The sequence below is a fragment of the Macaca fascicularis genome, chromosome 7 (assembly GCF_037993035.2).
Source record: "Macaca fascicularis isolate 582-1 chromosome 7, T2T-MFA8v1.1".
In the NCBI taxonomy this organism is placed as follows: domain Eukaryota; kingdom Metazoa; phylum Chordata; class Mammalia; order Primates; family Cercopithecidae; genus Macaca; species Macaca fascicularis.
Window position 1 is genome coordinate 56,889,970 of NC_088381.1, and position 18,481 is coordinate 56,908,450.

The 18,481-nt window shown below is 43.7% G+C and overlaps 1 protein-coding gene and 1 long non-coding RNA gene across 3 annotated transcripts in view; one reads left to right on the plus strand and one right to left on the minus strand.

Annotated features, from left to right (window-relative positions):
• Positions 1 to 17,119, plus strand: part of MINAR1 (membrane integral NOTCH2 associated receptor 1) — a 41,610-nt gene extending 24,491 nt beyond the window's left edge. Inside the window, exons 2-5 of one of the 2 annotated variants that reach the window (XR_006699372.3) lie at positions 691 to 3,038; positions 7,808 to 8,062; positions 8,435 to 8,500; positions 13,032 to 17,119. Coding sequence is in view for 1 of the 2 variants with exons in the window: in XM_045395886.2 (XP_045251821.2) it covers positions 741 to 3,038; positions 7,808 to 8,062; positions 13,032 to 13,229 (2,751 nt within the window). In the remaining variant the exon portion in view is untranslated. The remainder of the gene's footprint in view (positions 1 to 690; positions 3,039 to 7,807; positions 8,063 to 8,434; positions 8,501 to 13,031) is intronic. The other variant, XM_045395886.2, reaches the window with a different exon arrangement.
• LOC123574464 (uncharacterized) overlaps positions 286 to 18,481 on the minus strand; it is a 201,619-nt gene continuing 183,423 nt past the window's right edge. Inside the window, exons 2-3 of the long non-coding RNA XR_012415244.1 lie at positions 11,830 to 11,924; positions 286 to 929 (exon numbers count right to left, since the gene is read on the minus strand). This is a non-coding gene — a long non-coding RNA (uncharacterized lncRNA). The remainder of the gene's footprint in view (positions 930 to 11,829; positions 11,925 to 18,481) is intronic.

The following is an 18,481-nucleotide window of genomic DNA, read 5'->3' on the forward strand; positions in this document are numbered from 1 at the left end:
TATGTACAGTAAAACTTACACTTTCTAGTTTAGAGTCCTGTGAGTTTTGACAAATGCCTACAGTCATGTAACCACCACCACAACCAGGATGTAGAACAATTATATCATTTAGGAAAACTTCTCTGTGCCCCTTTGAGGTCCACCCCCCTCCTCACATCCAGTTCTCGGCAACTACTGATCTGTCTTCCAGAATGTCATTAAGATGGAATCATGCAGTGGAGGATGTACCTTCTGACTCTGGCTTCTTCCACCCACACACAATACATTCGAGATTCATCCATGTCCTTGCATATACTAGTGGTTTATTCTTTTTTGCTGATGAGTAGTATTCCATTGTAAGAATGTACATTAATGTAGTTTAATGTTTGTAGAAATTCATGGTATATCATAACATGTTTATGTATTCACCTATTTGGATATTTAAGATGTTTTGCTTTCTCATTATTATAAGTGCCATCATAGTGAACACCTTTAAGCATAATTGTTATCATTAATCATTAAGGTAGGTTCCCAGGAAGGAAATTACTAAATCGAATGTTATGAATATTTTTACTGTCCTTACTACATTTTTAATCATTAAAATGTTTTTCTTTGTATTTCTCTATACGGTTTATAAGAAGCTTGACTTCAAACTCCAATGGTGTTTATAATCCTCTTTTCCTCCTCTCTTTCTCAATATTGCCACCACAGAACTGACCTGAAGTTTCAGTGTAGTCAGCGAGCTTTTCAAGTAATAAATCATGGAGACCAATCAGGAAACTTCCCTCTTCTTGGTGAAGATCTTGGAGGAACTGGACAGCAAGCAAAATACCGTTTCTTATCAGGACCTGTGCAAATCTCTCTGTGCCCGGTTCGATCTGTCGCAGCTTGCCAAACTGAGAAGCGTGCTCTTCTACACGGCTTGTCTCGATCCCAATTTTCCAGCCACTCTATTCAAAGACAAGATGAAATGTACTGTGAATAACCAGCAATCAAAGAAAATCATGGTGGCAGCAGATATTGTGACGATATTTAATCTGATCCAAATGAATGGTGGGGCAGCCAAGGAGAAGCTGCCTACGGGTCGCCAGAAGGTGCGCAAGAAGGAGGCGTCCTTTGAATCATGCAGGTCGGATACAGAGATCTGCAATGCAGCCGAGTGTGAGCCCCTGAACTGTGAGCTGAGTGAGAGGTCTTTCAGCCGGGGCTACCCCACCAGGCAGTCGTCCAAGTGCCGGAAGATGGACTGCAAGGACTGCCCGCAGTTTGTCCCTGCCTCTGAGCCTAATTTCCTGTTGGGAGTTAGCAAAGAGGTGAAAAACCGTGCTGCTTCCCTGGACAGGCTGCAGGCCCTGGCCCCGTACTCTGTGACCAGCCCTCAGCCCTGTGAGATGCAGAGGACCTACTTCCCCATGAACATAGAAAATGAGTCCATTTCAGACCAGGACTCGCTGCCCATCAACCAGAGCATCAAGGAGACCTTCATTTCCAATGACGAGCCATTTGTGGTTCAGTCCTGTGTCCAGAAAAGGAATATCTTTAAAGAGGATTTTCACAATTTGATGGCGGTGTCCCCCAGTTTGGTTGGCCCCGTCAGCAAAGCAGAGAATGAGCACGGGGAGCCCCAGAGCCGAAAGGAACCCCACAAGCCACCCTTCTTCAACCACAGCTTTGAAATGCCCTATAACAGCCAGTACCTGAATCCGGTGTATTCCCCGGTTCCTGACAAAAGGCGAGCAAAGCATGAAAGCTTAGATGACCTTCAAGCCTCTACGTATTTTGGGCCCACTCCAGTGATGGGAACCCAAGAAGCCAGGCGCTGTCCAGGGAGGCCCCACAAGCAGACTCCCTGGCCAGCCAAAAGCTGGAGCCTAAACACGGAGGAAGTTCCTGACTTTGAACGGTCCTTTTTCAATAGAAATCCCTCCGAGGAGAGGCTACGCTATCCAAATGCCAGTAGCCAGACTCCCAATTTCCCAGCCCCAGACAGGCGCCCGACTTACCTCCCGCCAAAGGATCAACAGCCAATTCTCCCCATTGCTTATGCGGCAAAACCAAACGGGCTCAAATCTAAAGAGATCTCCTCCCCTGTTGACTTGGAGAAGCATGAACCAGTCAAAAAGTTTAAAGACAAGAGCATTAACTGCTCCAGTGGGCAGCTCAGCTCAGATACCAGTAGCGTGGGCACCCAGACTGAGCACGTGCTGGAGCCCAAGAAATGCAGAGACCTGTGCACCTCCAGTCAGGGCAAGTACAGTGACAGGCACACCATGAAGCACTCAGACGATGACTCAGAAATTGTCAGCGACGACATCAGTGACATTTTCCGATTTCTTGATGACATGAGCATCAGTGGCTCCACAGGAGTGATACAGTCGTCCTGCTACAACAGCACAGGGTCCTTGTCTCAGCTCCATAAGTCAGACTGCGATAGTTCCCCCGAGCACAACTTAACCAAAATTGCCAATGGGGTCCCCAGCAGCAAGGGAGACAAGGGCAACCGGCCTGAAAACACCCACCATTCGGAAGAAGAACTGAAGACCAGTGTGTGCAAACTGGTGCTCAGGATCGGCGAAATTGAACGGAAGCTGGAATCCCTGTCGGGTGTCCGTGAGGAAATCTCCCAGGTCTTGGGCAAACTAAATAAATTGGACCAGAAAATGCAACAGCCTGAGAAGGTGAGTGTGCAGATAGATCTGAACTCCTTGACGAGCGAGGTTCCGTCTGATGACAGTGCCTCTCCCCGGATGTTCCGTGCACACAGTGGCTCCCATGGACCAAAACTGGAGAACAACCCCGACTGGTGCTGCTCTGATGCTAGTGGGAGCAACAGCGAGAGCCTGCGGGTCAAGGCCTTAAAAAAAAGCCTCTTCACCAGGCCATCCTCTAGATCCCTAACAGAGGAGAACAGTGCCACGGAGTCCAAAATCGCCAGCATCTCCAACTCACCCAGAGACTGGCGTACCATCACTTACACCAACCGTGTGGGCCTCAATGAGGAGGAGATAAAAGACACAGGCCCAGGAGATAATAAAGACTGGCATCGGAAATCTAAAGAGGTAATTTAAATTTAAGTTCACAAAATCAGGCACCAGCTTCATCATAGCCCTGGCACATTTCAAAGCCTTGAACATGGCATTAAACAGGCAAGAGGCCTGTCCTCTGTGTGCCAATTATCTTTCCAGGTTTGGCAGGCTTTTCACATTGGAATAGAGAGGACAACATAGGCAGGTTGTGTGTTCCGCCAAGTTGTCCGTCAGCTAGGAGGAGCACATGCTGTGATGGTGCCGACAGCAGAACGTAGGGTTGGGATTCATGGGACAGGTGGTGTGAGAACAGATTTTCATAGAATGGGGAATGTGTCAGCCCAGGCAAGCATCACCAAGGGTATCTTCCTGTCATTTCTGAAATAGCAGGATGCAGGTCAGGTACATGAGGGAAAATGCTGAAAAGGGTGCTAGCTGATACATCCCTTTCATAGACTTCATTGCATGTGTGATGTTCCTTTTTAAGCATGAGGGTTTTTTTCATTATAAAATAAATTGATGGTTAGGAAGTAAAATGATAACTAGGATCATGAGGTCAGGAGTTCGAGACCAGCCTGGCCAATGTGTTGAAACCCCATCTCTACTAAAAATGTAAAAAGTTAGCTGGGTGTGGTGACACGAGCCTGTAGTCCCAGCTACTCAGGAGGCCAAGGCAGGAGAATTGCTTGAACCCAGGAGGCGGAGGTTGCAGTGAGCCGAGGTCACGCACTGCACTCCAGCCTGGGCAATGGAGCGAGACTCTGTCTCAAAAAAAGACAGCAATGCTTAATCTGCTGTCTTCCTTTCCTTTTTAGTTTTTTTTCTCTACACTGTTGCTTGTTGGAGGCTGTTTCACATAAGTACAGTTCTTTTGCATGTTTATAGCAGACTTCACTTCCTCAGTCCTAGAATCATTGTGTACACATATACTTGAATCCTTTCTTTCTCTCACCCCCTGCAGTAAGGATGATTTGTTTCTGTGGGACCTGTGGCCAATCCTGTTCATTCTAACTGGGTTATAGTGACCCCTTTCTGGCCAAGGTGATACAACTTCAGTGTGTTGATTGTCTCCATTCCATGTCCTGCTTCTAGAAGGTCAGTGGACAGACAAGTCCCTGCTCCTGAGGTCTCCAAGGTCTGTGTTGTCAGAGAGTGACAGTGGTGTGGGCTATAGACATTCAAAGCCAGGGAGGAGGCTGAGCTCCTTAAATGGTGCTGAGAAGGAAAAGCTTGGAAAACTGGGTTTTAAGGAAATTTTCAGGGTCCAAAGAGGGGAGGGAGTAGAAGAAGTCTTTTTTTTTTTTCTGATTTTAAAGACACCTCTGGTGTCTGCTGATTACCACTCTGCCCTTATGGAGCGGCTTACCACGTTTGGTGCTGGAGAGGATCCAGAATTTGGTTTGTGCTGCCATGCTGGGCACAAGACACCCAGATCCAGTCCTCTGCTCGGGTTCTATTGTCACTGTCTCTTAGCTGCCAGGGTCTGGCCAGGTTTCTGGTGCTTTGGGTTTCAGATATCATTGAACAGTGGCCATTTAGAGAACTCAAATGGTTAGGTGCTTCTGTAGAAATATCAGGTTAAACTGAACTAGCCATGCCTCCCACCTATCAAATGTCAAAGCTTCACAAAGCCAGCAGGAATGAGCAGTCACAAGCTTGAGTCAGATCCGCTCGATAGGCCTAACACAAAGTTGCATTCTCTTTATTTTGTCCCCTTCTGCAACCTCATTTCTCCTTCCTGGCTTGTGGCTCTCACCAACTTTGAGGTGGTGATTCCCATGGTAGTGACCAGACCCAACCCGCCTTTGGAGCTTTGGTTGCATATGTCAAACTGCTAAAGGCCAGTTTCCCTAAATATCTTGTCTACATGTCAAAATCTACAGTTCCCAAAGCAGGCTTTTCTGTTCCTTTAAAACCAGTGTTCCCTCTCACTATTTCCATTCTGGGAGAGGTGAGGATGGGGTCAGCATTGTAGCAATCCTCCAAACTGAAGAAGCCCCTTTGGTCCCTCTTCTTGGGCTCACTGTGTCCAGCATAGCTACCAGACCCTATGGATTTGTGTTCTGTCATGTCTCCTGCAACTCTGCCTTCTTTTCCATTTACACTTCTACCTTGAGTCAAGGCTCTTCCCCTACTGGGGATGCTTGGGCACATTCTCCACCTTCCATCTCATCTCATGGGCCACTGCTGCATTCACTTTCCTAAAATGCCACTCTCTGTGGTTGCGCAGGGTCCCCTATTCCCCACTCTTCTCTGACTCTCCTTTGCCTCCGCAAAGAGTTGCAAACTTCTTAGTCAGGCCTTCACAACCCTGTGAATTTCATGTACCTTTCCTCAACCAGAAGGCTCTGTTATACCTTGACTGGACCCTGCTCTACCTTGATGAGTTTTCCTGTTTTTCCTCAAAATAACCATGCTCATTCATTTGGTCACCGATTCAGTAAACACTAATTGAGCACCTATGATGGCCAGGTCCTATTTCACTGTCAAATTTTTCTTCACATGAATCCTCCACCAAGACTCTCTGGTCCACCTCCCCCGTACTGATCTAAGTCCTATGTTCCCCTCAAGGCCCCTTACTTCATAAGTCTCTGTAAGCTTTCCTAGGGCTTATTGCTGGTCTCCAGCCCTTACTCCTGTTTGTTCAGACATAGTGGATGCAAACTTTTTTTTGAAAATACGTATTATGTATATGTATTGACTGCCCAGTAAGAACACAAACTCAGTGATACAAACAGGCATGGGCAGCAATGAAACTTTCCATCTTAGAAGCGAAAACAGTTTCAAATCCTGGCTCTGCCTCTTACCAGCTGTCTGACGTTGGGTCAGTCTCTTAACCTTTCTGACCTGAGTTTCCACATCCATACTAGGGACAATAATATTTACAACCTCAGAATTTTAATGAGAAGATGAAATGAAGACAATGCATGTTTAGCCCTGAGCAGAGTGGTGGACACATAGCCCTTGGTTAATGTCAATTATGCCTGCAGTGGCTGCCATTGTAGTTATATTATCACCATCTACCCTTCCTCCCAGCTTGGTGCAGACTCTGCATGTAATAGGAGCTCTCTGAGTGTTGGGTGGTGGTGATGAGCAAAAACTGGTGAAGTCTCTTAGAAGATACTTGGCTTTGATGAGTTAGAAAATAAGAAGGAACCTCATTTTCTTGTGTGGGTTTATCCTGTGTTCTCTGTGTCAGTGTCAGCAGTCTTGATGGTCTGGAATAGCCAAATGTTATGCTCCATTTGGGTAAAAGTCAATGGGTTGGGTTTGCTGGTAGGTGGAGATGTGTTTCCAGTCCCCATGCAGGTGTAGGATGCACACACTCACACACGTACACACATACACCACGTGTGCTTCCAACCTCTATGCAAATGTATGACCCACACACTCACACACGTACACATATACACCACGTGTGCTTCCAACCCCTATGCAAATGTATGACCCACACACTCACACACATACACACATACACCACGTGTGCTTCCAGCCCCTATGCAAGCGTATGATCCACATGCTCACACACATACACACATACACCATGTGTGCTTCCAGCCCCTATGCAAGCGTATGATCCACACGCTCACACACATACACACATACACCATGTGTGCTTCTAGCCCCTATGTAATCATATGATCCACACACTCATACACATACACACATACACCACATGTGCCCACCACATTCTTGCACATCAACTCTCATCGCATCACACCTAAACATTCTCCTTCTCTTCCTTCTGTACACACACCTTGACTCACATTCTTCTTTTTTCCTTTTTCTCTTGCTGTTACTGAGATACACAACTTCTTTGCTCTCTGTTCTGTATACATGACTACATATAATTGGCTTCTAACCCTTTGATGAATATTCATGGAGTGTCTTCTACTTGGTGGTATCATCTTGCTGGAGAAGGGGATTAAAAGGTGAACAAAACGATCCCTTGCCTTCAAGGAACTCATAGTTTAGCAGAGAAGCCAGATGGGCAAACAGGTGGTTATAGTTCAAAGGCACAAATGCTGGCCAAGGGTCTGGACATAGTCCTAAGAGGTCACAGAAATGAGCACTGACCCAGTCTTAGGACAGGTATACTGAGAGCAGAAACCTTTGGGTTGCATTCAATTACTCAGAATATAAACTATTGCCACCTGTTTTAGGCACCGTCCTACCTCCACACTGCTGCCCAGACTGCTCTCTTATTCTGAAGGCCGTATTCCTTCTGACAGGGGCCCATCTGCTGCCTAGGAAAATCAGTAGAAGCTCTCAACATGTGCTTTCTGACTCAGCTTCTTCCTTCCAAAGAAGCAGTGTAGCATCAGGGTTTTCAGCGAGTTCCTTGAGGAAAGGACTTTTACTCATCTGTACCCCGTGCAAAACGGTAAAAGAAAGAGGGGGCATTAATATCAGTAGTTAAAGACTCTCTAAAGCCAGATGATCAGGTTTAAATCCTAGCTCCACCCCTTACTAGCTGTGTGCCTGGGGCAAGTTACTGAGTCTGGGCTCTGTTTTCCTACCTGTACAATGGGTATTCACAATGGTAGCGATGGCATAAAGATTCCATTAAATAACCTTTTTCTGGCACAGAAATGTTAGTTTATATTAGTAACATTATGATCATAAGCTTTTCCTAGAGAATTTCCCCCAACATGGCTGTGTTTTCACACTTTTGATTTGCTTGGAAGTAACTGCACTTTGCTACCTGGATGTCTACAGGAAAGCTGCTGGCAGCTCAATTGCACTGTGAAATCCCAGGGCATCTTTGCCACTTCTCTGGACTTCTTTGTGCCCCTCTGCAGGCAGACAGGCAGTACGACATTCCCCCACAGCACCGACTGCCCAAGCAGCCCAAAGACGGCTTCCTGGTGGAGCAGGTGTTCAGCCCTCACCCCTACCCTGCCTCCCTCAAGGCCCACATGAAGAGCAACCCACTGTACACAGACATGCGGCTGACTGAGTTGGCCGAGGTGAAGAGGGGCCAACCTTCTTGGACCATTGAGGAGTACGCACGGAATGCGAGTGACAAGGGCAAGCTGACAGCCCTGGACCTGCAGGTGAGCCTCTCACTGTCCCTGGGTTGGGGGAAGCCCAGCTGTGCCCGGGCAAATGCAGGAATGGATCACGGACGGCTTAGACCAACCAGCCCACTCCCACACCCTCCAACGCCCTGGGACCCCAACGTGGAATTCAGAACTTTAATAAATCATAGAGCAGAAGAGACTTTTAACAAGGGGATCATTGTTTTGCTTATTTGTAAACATTTAGCGGTAGGAATGCTTGATTTATTTATGTATTTTTTATCGGCCATCTGATTTGCTAACGATGCATTTACAACTCTGTACCAAGTGCAGATTCTAATATTTGCTCACAAGACCTGAGCCAAACTGTTTAATGAAATACAAGCTGATTTCTCCTTCCATATGTAGCACGTGGGATAAGCATATTTGTGGGAGCCAAGCTATGGATTATGTTTCCATACGGAGCAGCCCCAGGTAAGAGCCATCCCCGGAAGCTCTATGAATGCAGTTGTGGCTGGAGGGCATGTTTTTTGTTCACCCATAGGCAGGGCTGGGTTTTGGCCACACTTTTATTTTGGTGGGCAACTCTGCCTGGTTCCATTCACACTGGGTTGATCTGTGTCTCCAGATCACCACAGGAGCAAAGGAGCACCGTGTCCCCACCTGTGCACTTAGCTTTGTAGGCAGCCAGGCCATAGCACCAGGGGTGCCCGTTCCGCCCAGGCCCCGGAATGACCACGCACGTGAAGCACAGTTGGTGAGAGCTGCCTGTGGAGATCAGTATGGCAAGGCTTCCCTGAAGTGGCCTTGCTCTAGAACAAAGAGGGCTGTGGGAGGTGCAGTGTGGTGGAAAGAAAAGACCACATTCTGGCAGCACTGGGTTTTCATCCCGGACTCCTTCGCTGTGTGGCCGGAAGCATTCACTCCATCTGATTGAGGTTCAGCCCCTCCACCTGTTAAATGGATATAATAATATCGAGCTTGTGAGTCACTGTAAGAATTAAAAATAATATATTTAAAGTACCTGGCATCAAGTAGGCACTGAAAAAGAAGGCCCTTGGGGGCTGGTCAATGACGCTGACATCAATCAACTTTGCATAGCGCTTTCTACAGTCTCTCAGTCCCAGGCACAGTGGCCTGTGAGGCAGGAATTGTTATGACCATCTTCAGTTTACAGATGAGGAAATTGAGGACCCGGGAAGCTCAATAATTTGCCCCAGGTCAGACAAGTCTAAATTCATACTGGACCATCTGGCAATAAGTCTCATGTTCTTTCTCTTCTACAACTTCCTTGCCATTTCATTTTGCTATTGTTAAGAGTTTAGTGGAGTTTTATGTTGTTTAAAAAAAAAATGATTGCAATGACATTTGTTTGTCTTGGGCCCTAAATGACAGCAATTATGGGAAGGGGCAGCTCTGGCCAGACCCTGACAGTGAGTGTTGTGGGGGCATCAGGAGCAACCCTGAGCCCGTCCTCACCCCTCTTACCTCATGCATTTTACATTCCCACTTGTACTGCACACACCTTGACCCTTCAGGTCAATCCCTCTTCTGTCAACTTCCTGTGGGCAAGGAGGCTAGAGAGGGATTTGATTCTCCCTCCAGTGGGTCCCTGTGCAGCTCTGCTATGGGCGTCATACCTCGATCTGTGGGAATTAGAATACCAAGAGCAGCTGGGGGTCAGAAAGGACCTGGAGGTGTGAATGGCTCAAGCAACGGAATAATCAATATTTCACCAGTATCACTGGATGACCTTGAAAGAGTTCGATTAATTAGGTGAGTCGTAGACTGAGAAACATCTTTGCAAAGCTTGCAGGGAGGGAGCTGGAAGATTTCCCCCCTACAGATATGTGAGCTTTTAGTGCACCAATGTTTATAAGCATAAAGATAAAATTATAAAAATTAAAAACAGATATTTGGGTTATAGAGCTTTAGGTGACATTACTTAAAAGTGCAAAGGAGAGAGTATCCAGTTGCATAAAATATGAGGAAGTAGGGAGTTCAATAGCTGTATGAGGGTGTTTACAGCAAAAAAGAGCCAACCTTGAGAGCTTGGTGAAGGCAGCAAGTACCACCTTTTTTCTTTTCATCTCTTTGCAGAGACTCGGGTACAGTCTTAGGGCAGTGTTGGTGTCTGGACAATCTTCCCGGAGTTCCTTTGTGTTGAGATGTACATTCGCCATCAGTGGTTCCCACTTGAGGGCATAGGCAAAGGTGCAAACCTTTTTCTTCTTTCCAGTGTTTGCCAGGGTTAATTAATAACTGCATACATTCGCCTGTGTCCCTTGAAACCTCAGTATTACCTCTCTTCTACTTGATGCGATTACAGCTTACAGTTATTGAAAAAACTAATTAAAAATAGTTTATTCCACACACTGAATCCCAGCCCATAATAGTGTATATAGCTATGAAAGGAAACCAATTTCCTTCTGTCTGAGCCGGAGGGACTAAAGCACAAAATCTGATGTGTTATTTACACACTGTTTGGCTCCTGGGCCAGCCCTAGGATGACTGAGAAGAAGAGCAGGTTGTTTTACCCATAGTGTGCTGAGCCTGACTTCCAGGTGCCAGGGTATGGAGGGCTGCTGGTCTGACCCTCCACCAGCTCCCAGCCTTTAGGGGCACATTACCCACTTCTGCAGACCAGTCTTCCAGCAAAATATGCCCATCTTGGGTCCATCTCTCCTTTCTTTAGTGTCTATTAAATTGCTGAAGGGCTTTCATGTTTTCATGCCAAGGAGAACAGACTGGTCCCAAGGGCCTGTGGCAGGCAGAGCTTTGGCGGCTCAAGCAGGAGGAGGAGGCGGTGCAACAGTCGGGGCTTGGCAGCAGTGGAACTGCTCCGGGAAGCTCAGGGAAGAGGCTCCTGGGGTTCTAGCAGAGGATGCTGTAGCAGGAGTTTCTTGCAAAGGCTGAAGAGTTGGACAGAGCACCCTGTACAATAAGGACTTTTCCCACATTGAGAGTGTCTTGGTTTCTATTTTGGGTGCCCTGAGTGTCCAGGACCACCTTCCAGCCTTCCACGTAACTTGAGAAATTAAATAGCAGTCTCTCAACATTATGCCTTGGTGAGGGAAGGGACCAGGAAGATTTTCTGTGATGCCTAGATCCCCTTCTCTTTCCATTGTACAGTGTCGTATAGCATGTCTTAGAAAGGAGCTGGCAAACTTTCTCTGTAAAGGACAGATAGTAAACCCTTTAGGCCTTGTGGGCCTTATAATCTCTCACAACTGCTCAACTCGGCCATTGTAGCACGAAAACAGCTATAGACAATTTGGAAACAAATAGGAGTGGTTGTGTTTCCATAAATCTTTATTTTTGAACACTGAGATTTGCATTTCATATAATTTTCACATGTCATAAAATATTATTCTTTTGATTTTTTTTCAACCATTTAAAAATGGAAAAAAATCACTCTTAGTTCAAGGGTTGTAAAAAGACAGGTGGCAGGTGAGATGTGGCCTGCAGGCCACAGTGTGCCTAGCTGTGTGCTAGATGACTGTGAGCAACAGGTAGATAATCAAGCCTGGGGGGCAGGGCCTGCGGGTTGTCAGTGTCCTGGCAGCAGGCAGGTGGCGTGCTCAAAGGGGTAGTTAAGGAGGGGACTCTTTACAATAGCTAGTGAAGCACCCAGAGACCAGCACCAGTAGGAAGCTGTTGCCACCCTTGGATCTGAAGGGCCAAGGGAAAGGGGCTGTTTCTGAAACTCACTGAGACCCACAGCTCTGATAGCAGGTGTCCAATAGGAGCTGGGCCACTGACAAACTGCAGCCCAGCCAGGAGGGAGCTGGGGGAATAAATACCTCAATCTCTCTTTCTTCTTGTCTTCATTGGTTGAAACCCCATGGGAGCTTGAAGGCAGGGAAGTCCCCATGATGTGTCCATGTAGTTTATATTCCTAGGAGCACAGAGCAAGATGGAAAAAAAACAGAATGAATCTAGAAGGTCAGGCAGAGAATTACTAGCATGCATTAGAATCATCACTGTTCCATCAATAAATGGTACAACTGAGTTTTTTAAAACTTTGAAAGGTTTGGTTTTTGGGCCTGTGTTTGTATATGTGTATGAATAATTTTTTATGTGCCCATGTTTATGAGCATAATCTAAGAAGATCTTCAAAATAGATATTTTGTTTGCATTTCAAAGACTTAAATGGCCTCACTTGGAATTGCAATGTGTTGTTGCTTTTATGTGACACTCATATTATTAAATGCTTGCCATAAAATGAGAACACTGCCTTTCTTCATGGAAATAGATTTTAACTGTCAACGTGGAATAGGATTCACAGGCAATACAGGTTAAATATGGTATTTCTCCTGATGACAGTTGATTAATCTTGGGGAGATCAGCAGACAGATGTCAGTGGGGGCTCTCTCTTTGGGGAAGCTGCACCAAGTCTGGATCCATTGCCACGGCAGGTCTGGGGTGGGAACAGTCTGCTATGGGGTCGGTAGACCTTGACTTTGAGCAGTGGCATGACCTGCTCAGATAAATGGTTGAAGTTGAAATATTTTATATTTTGTTTGAACTGCTCATCGTGGAGATTCCTTTGAGTTTTCAGTAGAAGCTTTTCAGAATGCTATGATGGCCTTGTTTCAAGCAGATCTGTTCATAGAGCCTGTTGGAAGAAAGCATTTTTCAGTGACTTTCCTTGTTTCCCCTGCAGAGGGGCCCGCCTGTTCTTGATTGCATGCCCTTGAAGTTTAGAGTCTTGCTCATCTCAGCCCCATTTTGCTTGCTTACAGATGAAAGACCCTTGGGTTTCTCTGTGTCAAAACCAACACGACATTTTTAGTGAGGGAGGGGCCCATGCAATCTGTGATATGTGGAATGAGCCTGTGGTAGCCTGCCTCAGGCAAGGGGCTGGTGGGGCAATGTTATGCAACACAGTCTCTAACTCCCAGCTGCAGACAACTTAAGTGCTTCAGGAGTGATGACTGTCAGGACGTCTCTGACCTGATTTCAAGTATTCACCGTATTTCTAACATCTTCTCTTCGCTTTTAGACGCAAGAATCTTTAAACCCAAACAATTTAGAGTACTGGATGGAAGACATTTATACTCCAGGATACGATTCATTACTAAAACGTAAAGAAGCTGAATTCAGACGAGCCAAGGTCTGCAAGATAGCTGCTCTGATCACTGCTGCGGCATGCACCGTCATCCTCGTTATTGTCGTGCCCATCTGCACAATGAAATCATGAGCTAAGAATGCAACCTTACGTACCGCTTATGACTATCAATGTTGTCGTCTGTATTTTAGAATCTTGCAGCAGTGAGACAACAATTTATTGAAACAGAGATGAAATCATGGAGGCATTTCTACAAATATTGAATGAAGGTGGTTTTCAGAAACTATACTAATTCTAGTGAGAAATCTACCTACCTGTTAGCTTTGACTCAATTACACTCTGATGCATTTTTAGAAGTGTGATATCTTTTCCTACCAAAAGAACATAATGGACTATCAATAAATACAAATTGAATATTCCAACCAAAAAAAAAAAAGGAAGATTAATTGGGTTCTTTCCATTTTGATAATGTTTCATGGTAGGGAATAAGTTATACAGAAGATATTTAATACATGCCTCTTTAGAAGAAACTAAGGGAAGTAGCAACATAAGAAGAAAAGAGGGTGGGTTCTCTTTTCCATAAAGTTCTTAGACCATTGCTGGTGAAGTAATAGGGTGTGCACCCCTAAAGGGTATTACTTCTCTGTCGACTTTTATCAAGGGCTACTGACGTTTCATTCTTGCCCTTTTGTCATCAACAAGACAGAATGTCTGCATCACTGCAGATCTTCATGGAAACATTCTGGACCTTCTTCCTTGCACTTGGAGTAAGAAGGAGCTGGACTACCAAGTCAGGCGTGGAATGAAGTATGCTCAGACTGCATGATGGGCCAAGGTATTCAGGCCAGGAGACCTTCCCATCCTCAATCCAAAGTGTAGGGGAGCTGCTTGCTAATGATGTAAGGTCAGTATTTGAAAATCATGGCCATTCCAAAGGATCCCCTGTTCTTGCTTTGGTGTGTGGCTGTATTCCTTGATTTTCTATCTCCTGGTGGTACCAGATGCTCTGCCTCTCATACATGAGTTGAAGAGTTTGGAACTTGTCCTTGTGCCTTGAAGAGTAGAGACAATGGCTAAACATTGACATTCTATCTGTAAACAATGGTTTTCATGCACTACTAATATCTGCCATTTTCAACGGCTTTAAAAAGATTTTGAAAGCTTGTTCAATAATAATAATAAAGGCACCGAGGTCTTCTCAGTTACCCCAACACCTACTCCAGAGTTTTGAATACTTGTCAGCAGTGCAAAAAATATTATCTATTTAACCACTTATCTATATGTCTATCTAAATACCTGATTTTCATTTATTGTCTTCTCTGTTAAATAACCTGAGAGCGAGGTTTCTTTAGTGTAAAAGAAGCTGTTGTAATTTCATCCAAATTTGATCTGTCTCCACCTGCTGAATGGTGCTTTGCCAATAATGGAACAGAAAGAATCCCTATCAGCATCTGATTCCAGTGTGTTGTTACAGGTTAAAGAAAAAAAGGATTGACAGAAACTAGCTACCTTATATATATATTTTTGATAACAAGGTGGGATATAAATAGATTTTGGTAGCAAGTGTAATCACTCTGTATGATATAATAAATTTCTAAAAGAGAGATTTGAAGCATCTCAAGTTTTAAAGCAATAGGAGTCTAGCATCCATTCTGAAAAATCCCAAATAATGCTTAGCTTGCTGTGTCTAATTCTGTTGTTCACCATTAAGGGGTAGACAGTTAATTTTATTATGTTAACAACTGAGGGATGAATTTTTTCATCTGTAGTAAACCTTTATTTTTAGAAATCTTCATGTTATCTATTTGTATTATCATGTTTATGTATGGATTTTCAATTTCAGTGACTGAAAACTTAAGCCTTAGTATGAAAAACTGAGGATTTATAATTGAAAATAAAAAAATATGTATATGTTACTATCTGTCATCAGAATTATACTCTTTGGTGCTCTGTTTTCAATGGGGCATATTACATAAGGTTGTTTCTTTCACCCCAAAGAGACTACTAGGTTACCACTCTGGGCATTGCCTTTCCACCTAACCCCTCAACCAGTAAGACTCTGTACCACATTCTAGCCCCACTATTCTCCTCTTTATCGCAGATTAAGTGTCAGAGCATCAGAGATAGTAGCTCCCAACCTCTTGCTCTGGATTTGCAGAAGAATGGAGATGTACTTACCCAGAATAAGAAAAATCTAGTCAAATCCACCCCAAATCTTCCATTTGACAGGTAGGACCATAGAGGCTGGACCAAACCACTTTTTCCACTGCCCTTGGCTGAATCTATTCCTAGTGGACCCCATCTGGGCATATCCCTAGCTACCTTGGGAGGGCATGACTATAAGTCACACCTCAGGCTTGAAAATGAAAGGATTCTGTAGAATATTCTTCTATACTTTCCATAGCTGGAGAGGTAGTCAGAGAAATTCAGTCTTGCTCTGAGTCCAGAGTAGCTTTAAGGAGCTTTAAAATTCAACTCAACATTGTTGTTGAATAATGGCAACATCTAGACCTGGTAATAATTCAGGAAATTGGACAACGGAGGCCAAAAGTAAGGTGGGTTTCTCTGGAAAGGGGTCATCCTCAGCCTGATAATACCAAATCTGATGTTGAGGTTATGAATCATTACCATGGCTTGGAGCTACTGGATGCTTGGGGTCTTGGGATAGATAGAAGGTAAAGTTCACAGTTGGAGCCTTTCTTGCCATTGACCCCAAGCTCACCCCAGCCTTCCTTCCCTGACCCTGTGACTCACCCTATCTCCTCTATTCCCTCAGTTTGCAGACTGAGGAAGACAGAGTTTGGCTAGGAGGGAAACATCTATCCATCCCTCTAATCTTTGCCCATCACCTCCTGTTGCAATGAGCTCCCCAGAGGTGACATACGGATGGGCCTCTCTACTGTACTGGGTGCCATCTCCCACCATACTCTGGCATTTTTATATAAAGGGCAATTTCTTGTACCTGAGTCTAAAATTACATTATCAAAATTCACTTTGTTTTTCCTGCATTTTAAAAGTAATCAAATGTTATTATTTAAGAGATTAGTTTGAAATTAAATATCCTTAACCAATGATTAAATTCATAATCATTTCATCTTCTAATCTGAATTTGTTTTGAACACAGCCTTGCAGAAAAGCAAAAAATATTTTCCCCCTCATATTTTTCAGAAATTTTATACCAGTATCCCCTTCATTAAACTGCAAATACAGTAAGGTAAATCATACTTACATCATCCATTACTAGCTGATCATAAATTGTTAGTATTTTAAGGCATGCAACTATGTGATTGATATCTGCAAGGCTAGTTTAATAGATGTGCTAAATATCACTGTTCTGAATATCTGTGCCATAGTTCTGATACTCTTATTGGAATCAAGGCAGTGCTGTTTTTGTTTACAAGTTATCAAGATAAGAGCAGTGGCATCACATTTGTTGGTTCTTTTTCTTAATAGAAAAAACAAAACAGAAGAAGCTCTGCCAACAGTAAAAGATTCTGTTAAGTGGTATAAAAGTTTGTGAATGTTGAAATTCAACATGCTTCATATTATAACCAACCTGCAAGAATATTGTGGTCAATTGTGTGAATACCATATCAATATATACTGTATATTGTACTATGAAAATTTATATTTAAAGGTAAAGATACGAATAATTGTTCGTATAATTGGGGAAAAGGGTATTCAATATTTATTAACAATGAGAAATGCAACGAACTTCCTTATTTATGCCTTATGAATAAAAGAGTGTGGAATGTAAGGTGAAATTTTATGTGCAAGATCCTGAAGGAATGGGTATTCTTGAAGGCAGGGACTGTGTCTTTTCTATGTTTGTTCTGTACAGCTCTCAGCACACTCTTGGTGCTTGATAAATGTTATATAATACCAATAACTAAGCACATTTTTAGATCTTTTTTCAAATGGCTTGTGTAAAATTTGGTTAATGTACAATGGTTGGTTTGAAGCTATCATGTAAAATTGGCCTCTCCATATATAATCAAAAATAAACTGAAGAAAATATAAAATGTCTTGCCATGAGATTTTATTTTATGCATAAATTATAAGTGTTCAGTTTTATGTAAGGATCATGTGTCCAGCTTGATGACTTCTCACAAATTGAACAGTTTCACAAATTGAACATGTAATCAGCAGAGCAAAAATGTCTCAGGACATTTAAACATCCCAGAAGCCTCCCTCATGCCCCTTCCAGTTAAAATCCTGAAAAGACAAACCACCATCCTGACTTCTGAGGCTCCAGATTAGTTGTGCCTGTTTTTGAGCTTTATGTAAAAGTAATTGTGCGGTGTCTACTCTTTTGTGTCTGTCTGCACTGTTTCAGCAGGATGTTTGTGAGAGATGTTCATTTTGTTCTGTGTGGTTGCAGTTTTCTCATTCTTATTTCACTAACTCATTATGAATATACCACAGTTTATTTTTCCTTTCTACCATTGAATGGGCATTCAGGTAGCTTCCAATTTGGGCTATCACTATTCTTGTATATATCTTTTTTTTTAATTTGAGATGGAGTCTCACTCGGTCACCAGGCTGGAGTGCAGTGGCGTGATCTCAGATCACTGCAACCTCTACCTCCTGGGTTTAAGTGATTCTCCTGCCTCGGCCTCCTGAGCAGCTGGGACTACAGATGCATGCCACCATGCCAAGCTAATTTTTGAATTTTTACTAGAGACAGGGTTTCACCATGTTGGCCAGGATGATCTCGATCTCTTGACCTTGTGATCCGCCTGCCTCGGCCTCCCAAAGTGTTGGGATTACAGGCATGAGCCACCACACCCGGCCTCTTGTATATATCTTTTAGTGAACATATGCATGCATTTCCGTAATGCAGATCCCTAGGAGTAAAACTGCTGGGTCATGAGATATGCCTACACACTGCTTTAATAGATACTGCCAGCAACTTTTTAAACATGGTGCTACCAACATACACGTTCAATAGAAGCATTTATGGGGGTTCCAGCTTCTTTACATCCTACTCAACAATTGGCATCATCTGTCTTTCATTTTAGCCATTCCACTCACTGTGTGTATAGTGTTATCTCATTGTGTTTTTGATTTGTATTTCCCTGATGACTAATGAGATTTGCTATCTTTGAGTATGTTTATTGGCCATTTGGATATTCTATTTTGTGAAGTACTTGTTTATGTTTTTGCCCAGTTTCCGACTGGGTTTGTGTCTTTTTCTTACTGATTTGTGGACATCCTTTATTTATTATGGAAATGTGTTCTCTGTTAGATAAATGTTGGAAATATTACTTTCCATTCTGTGAGCTGTAGTTTTTGCTTTCTTGATGTTGGTGTCTTTTTGATGAATGAAGGTTATTTATTTATTTATTTATTTAGTTAGTTAGTTAGTTTGTTTTTTGAGACAG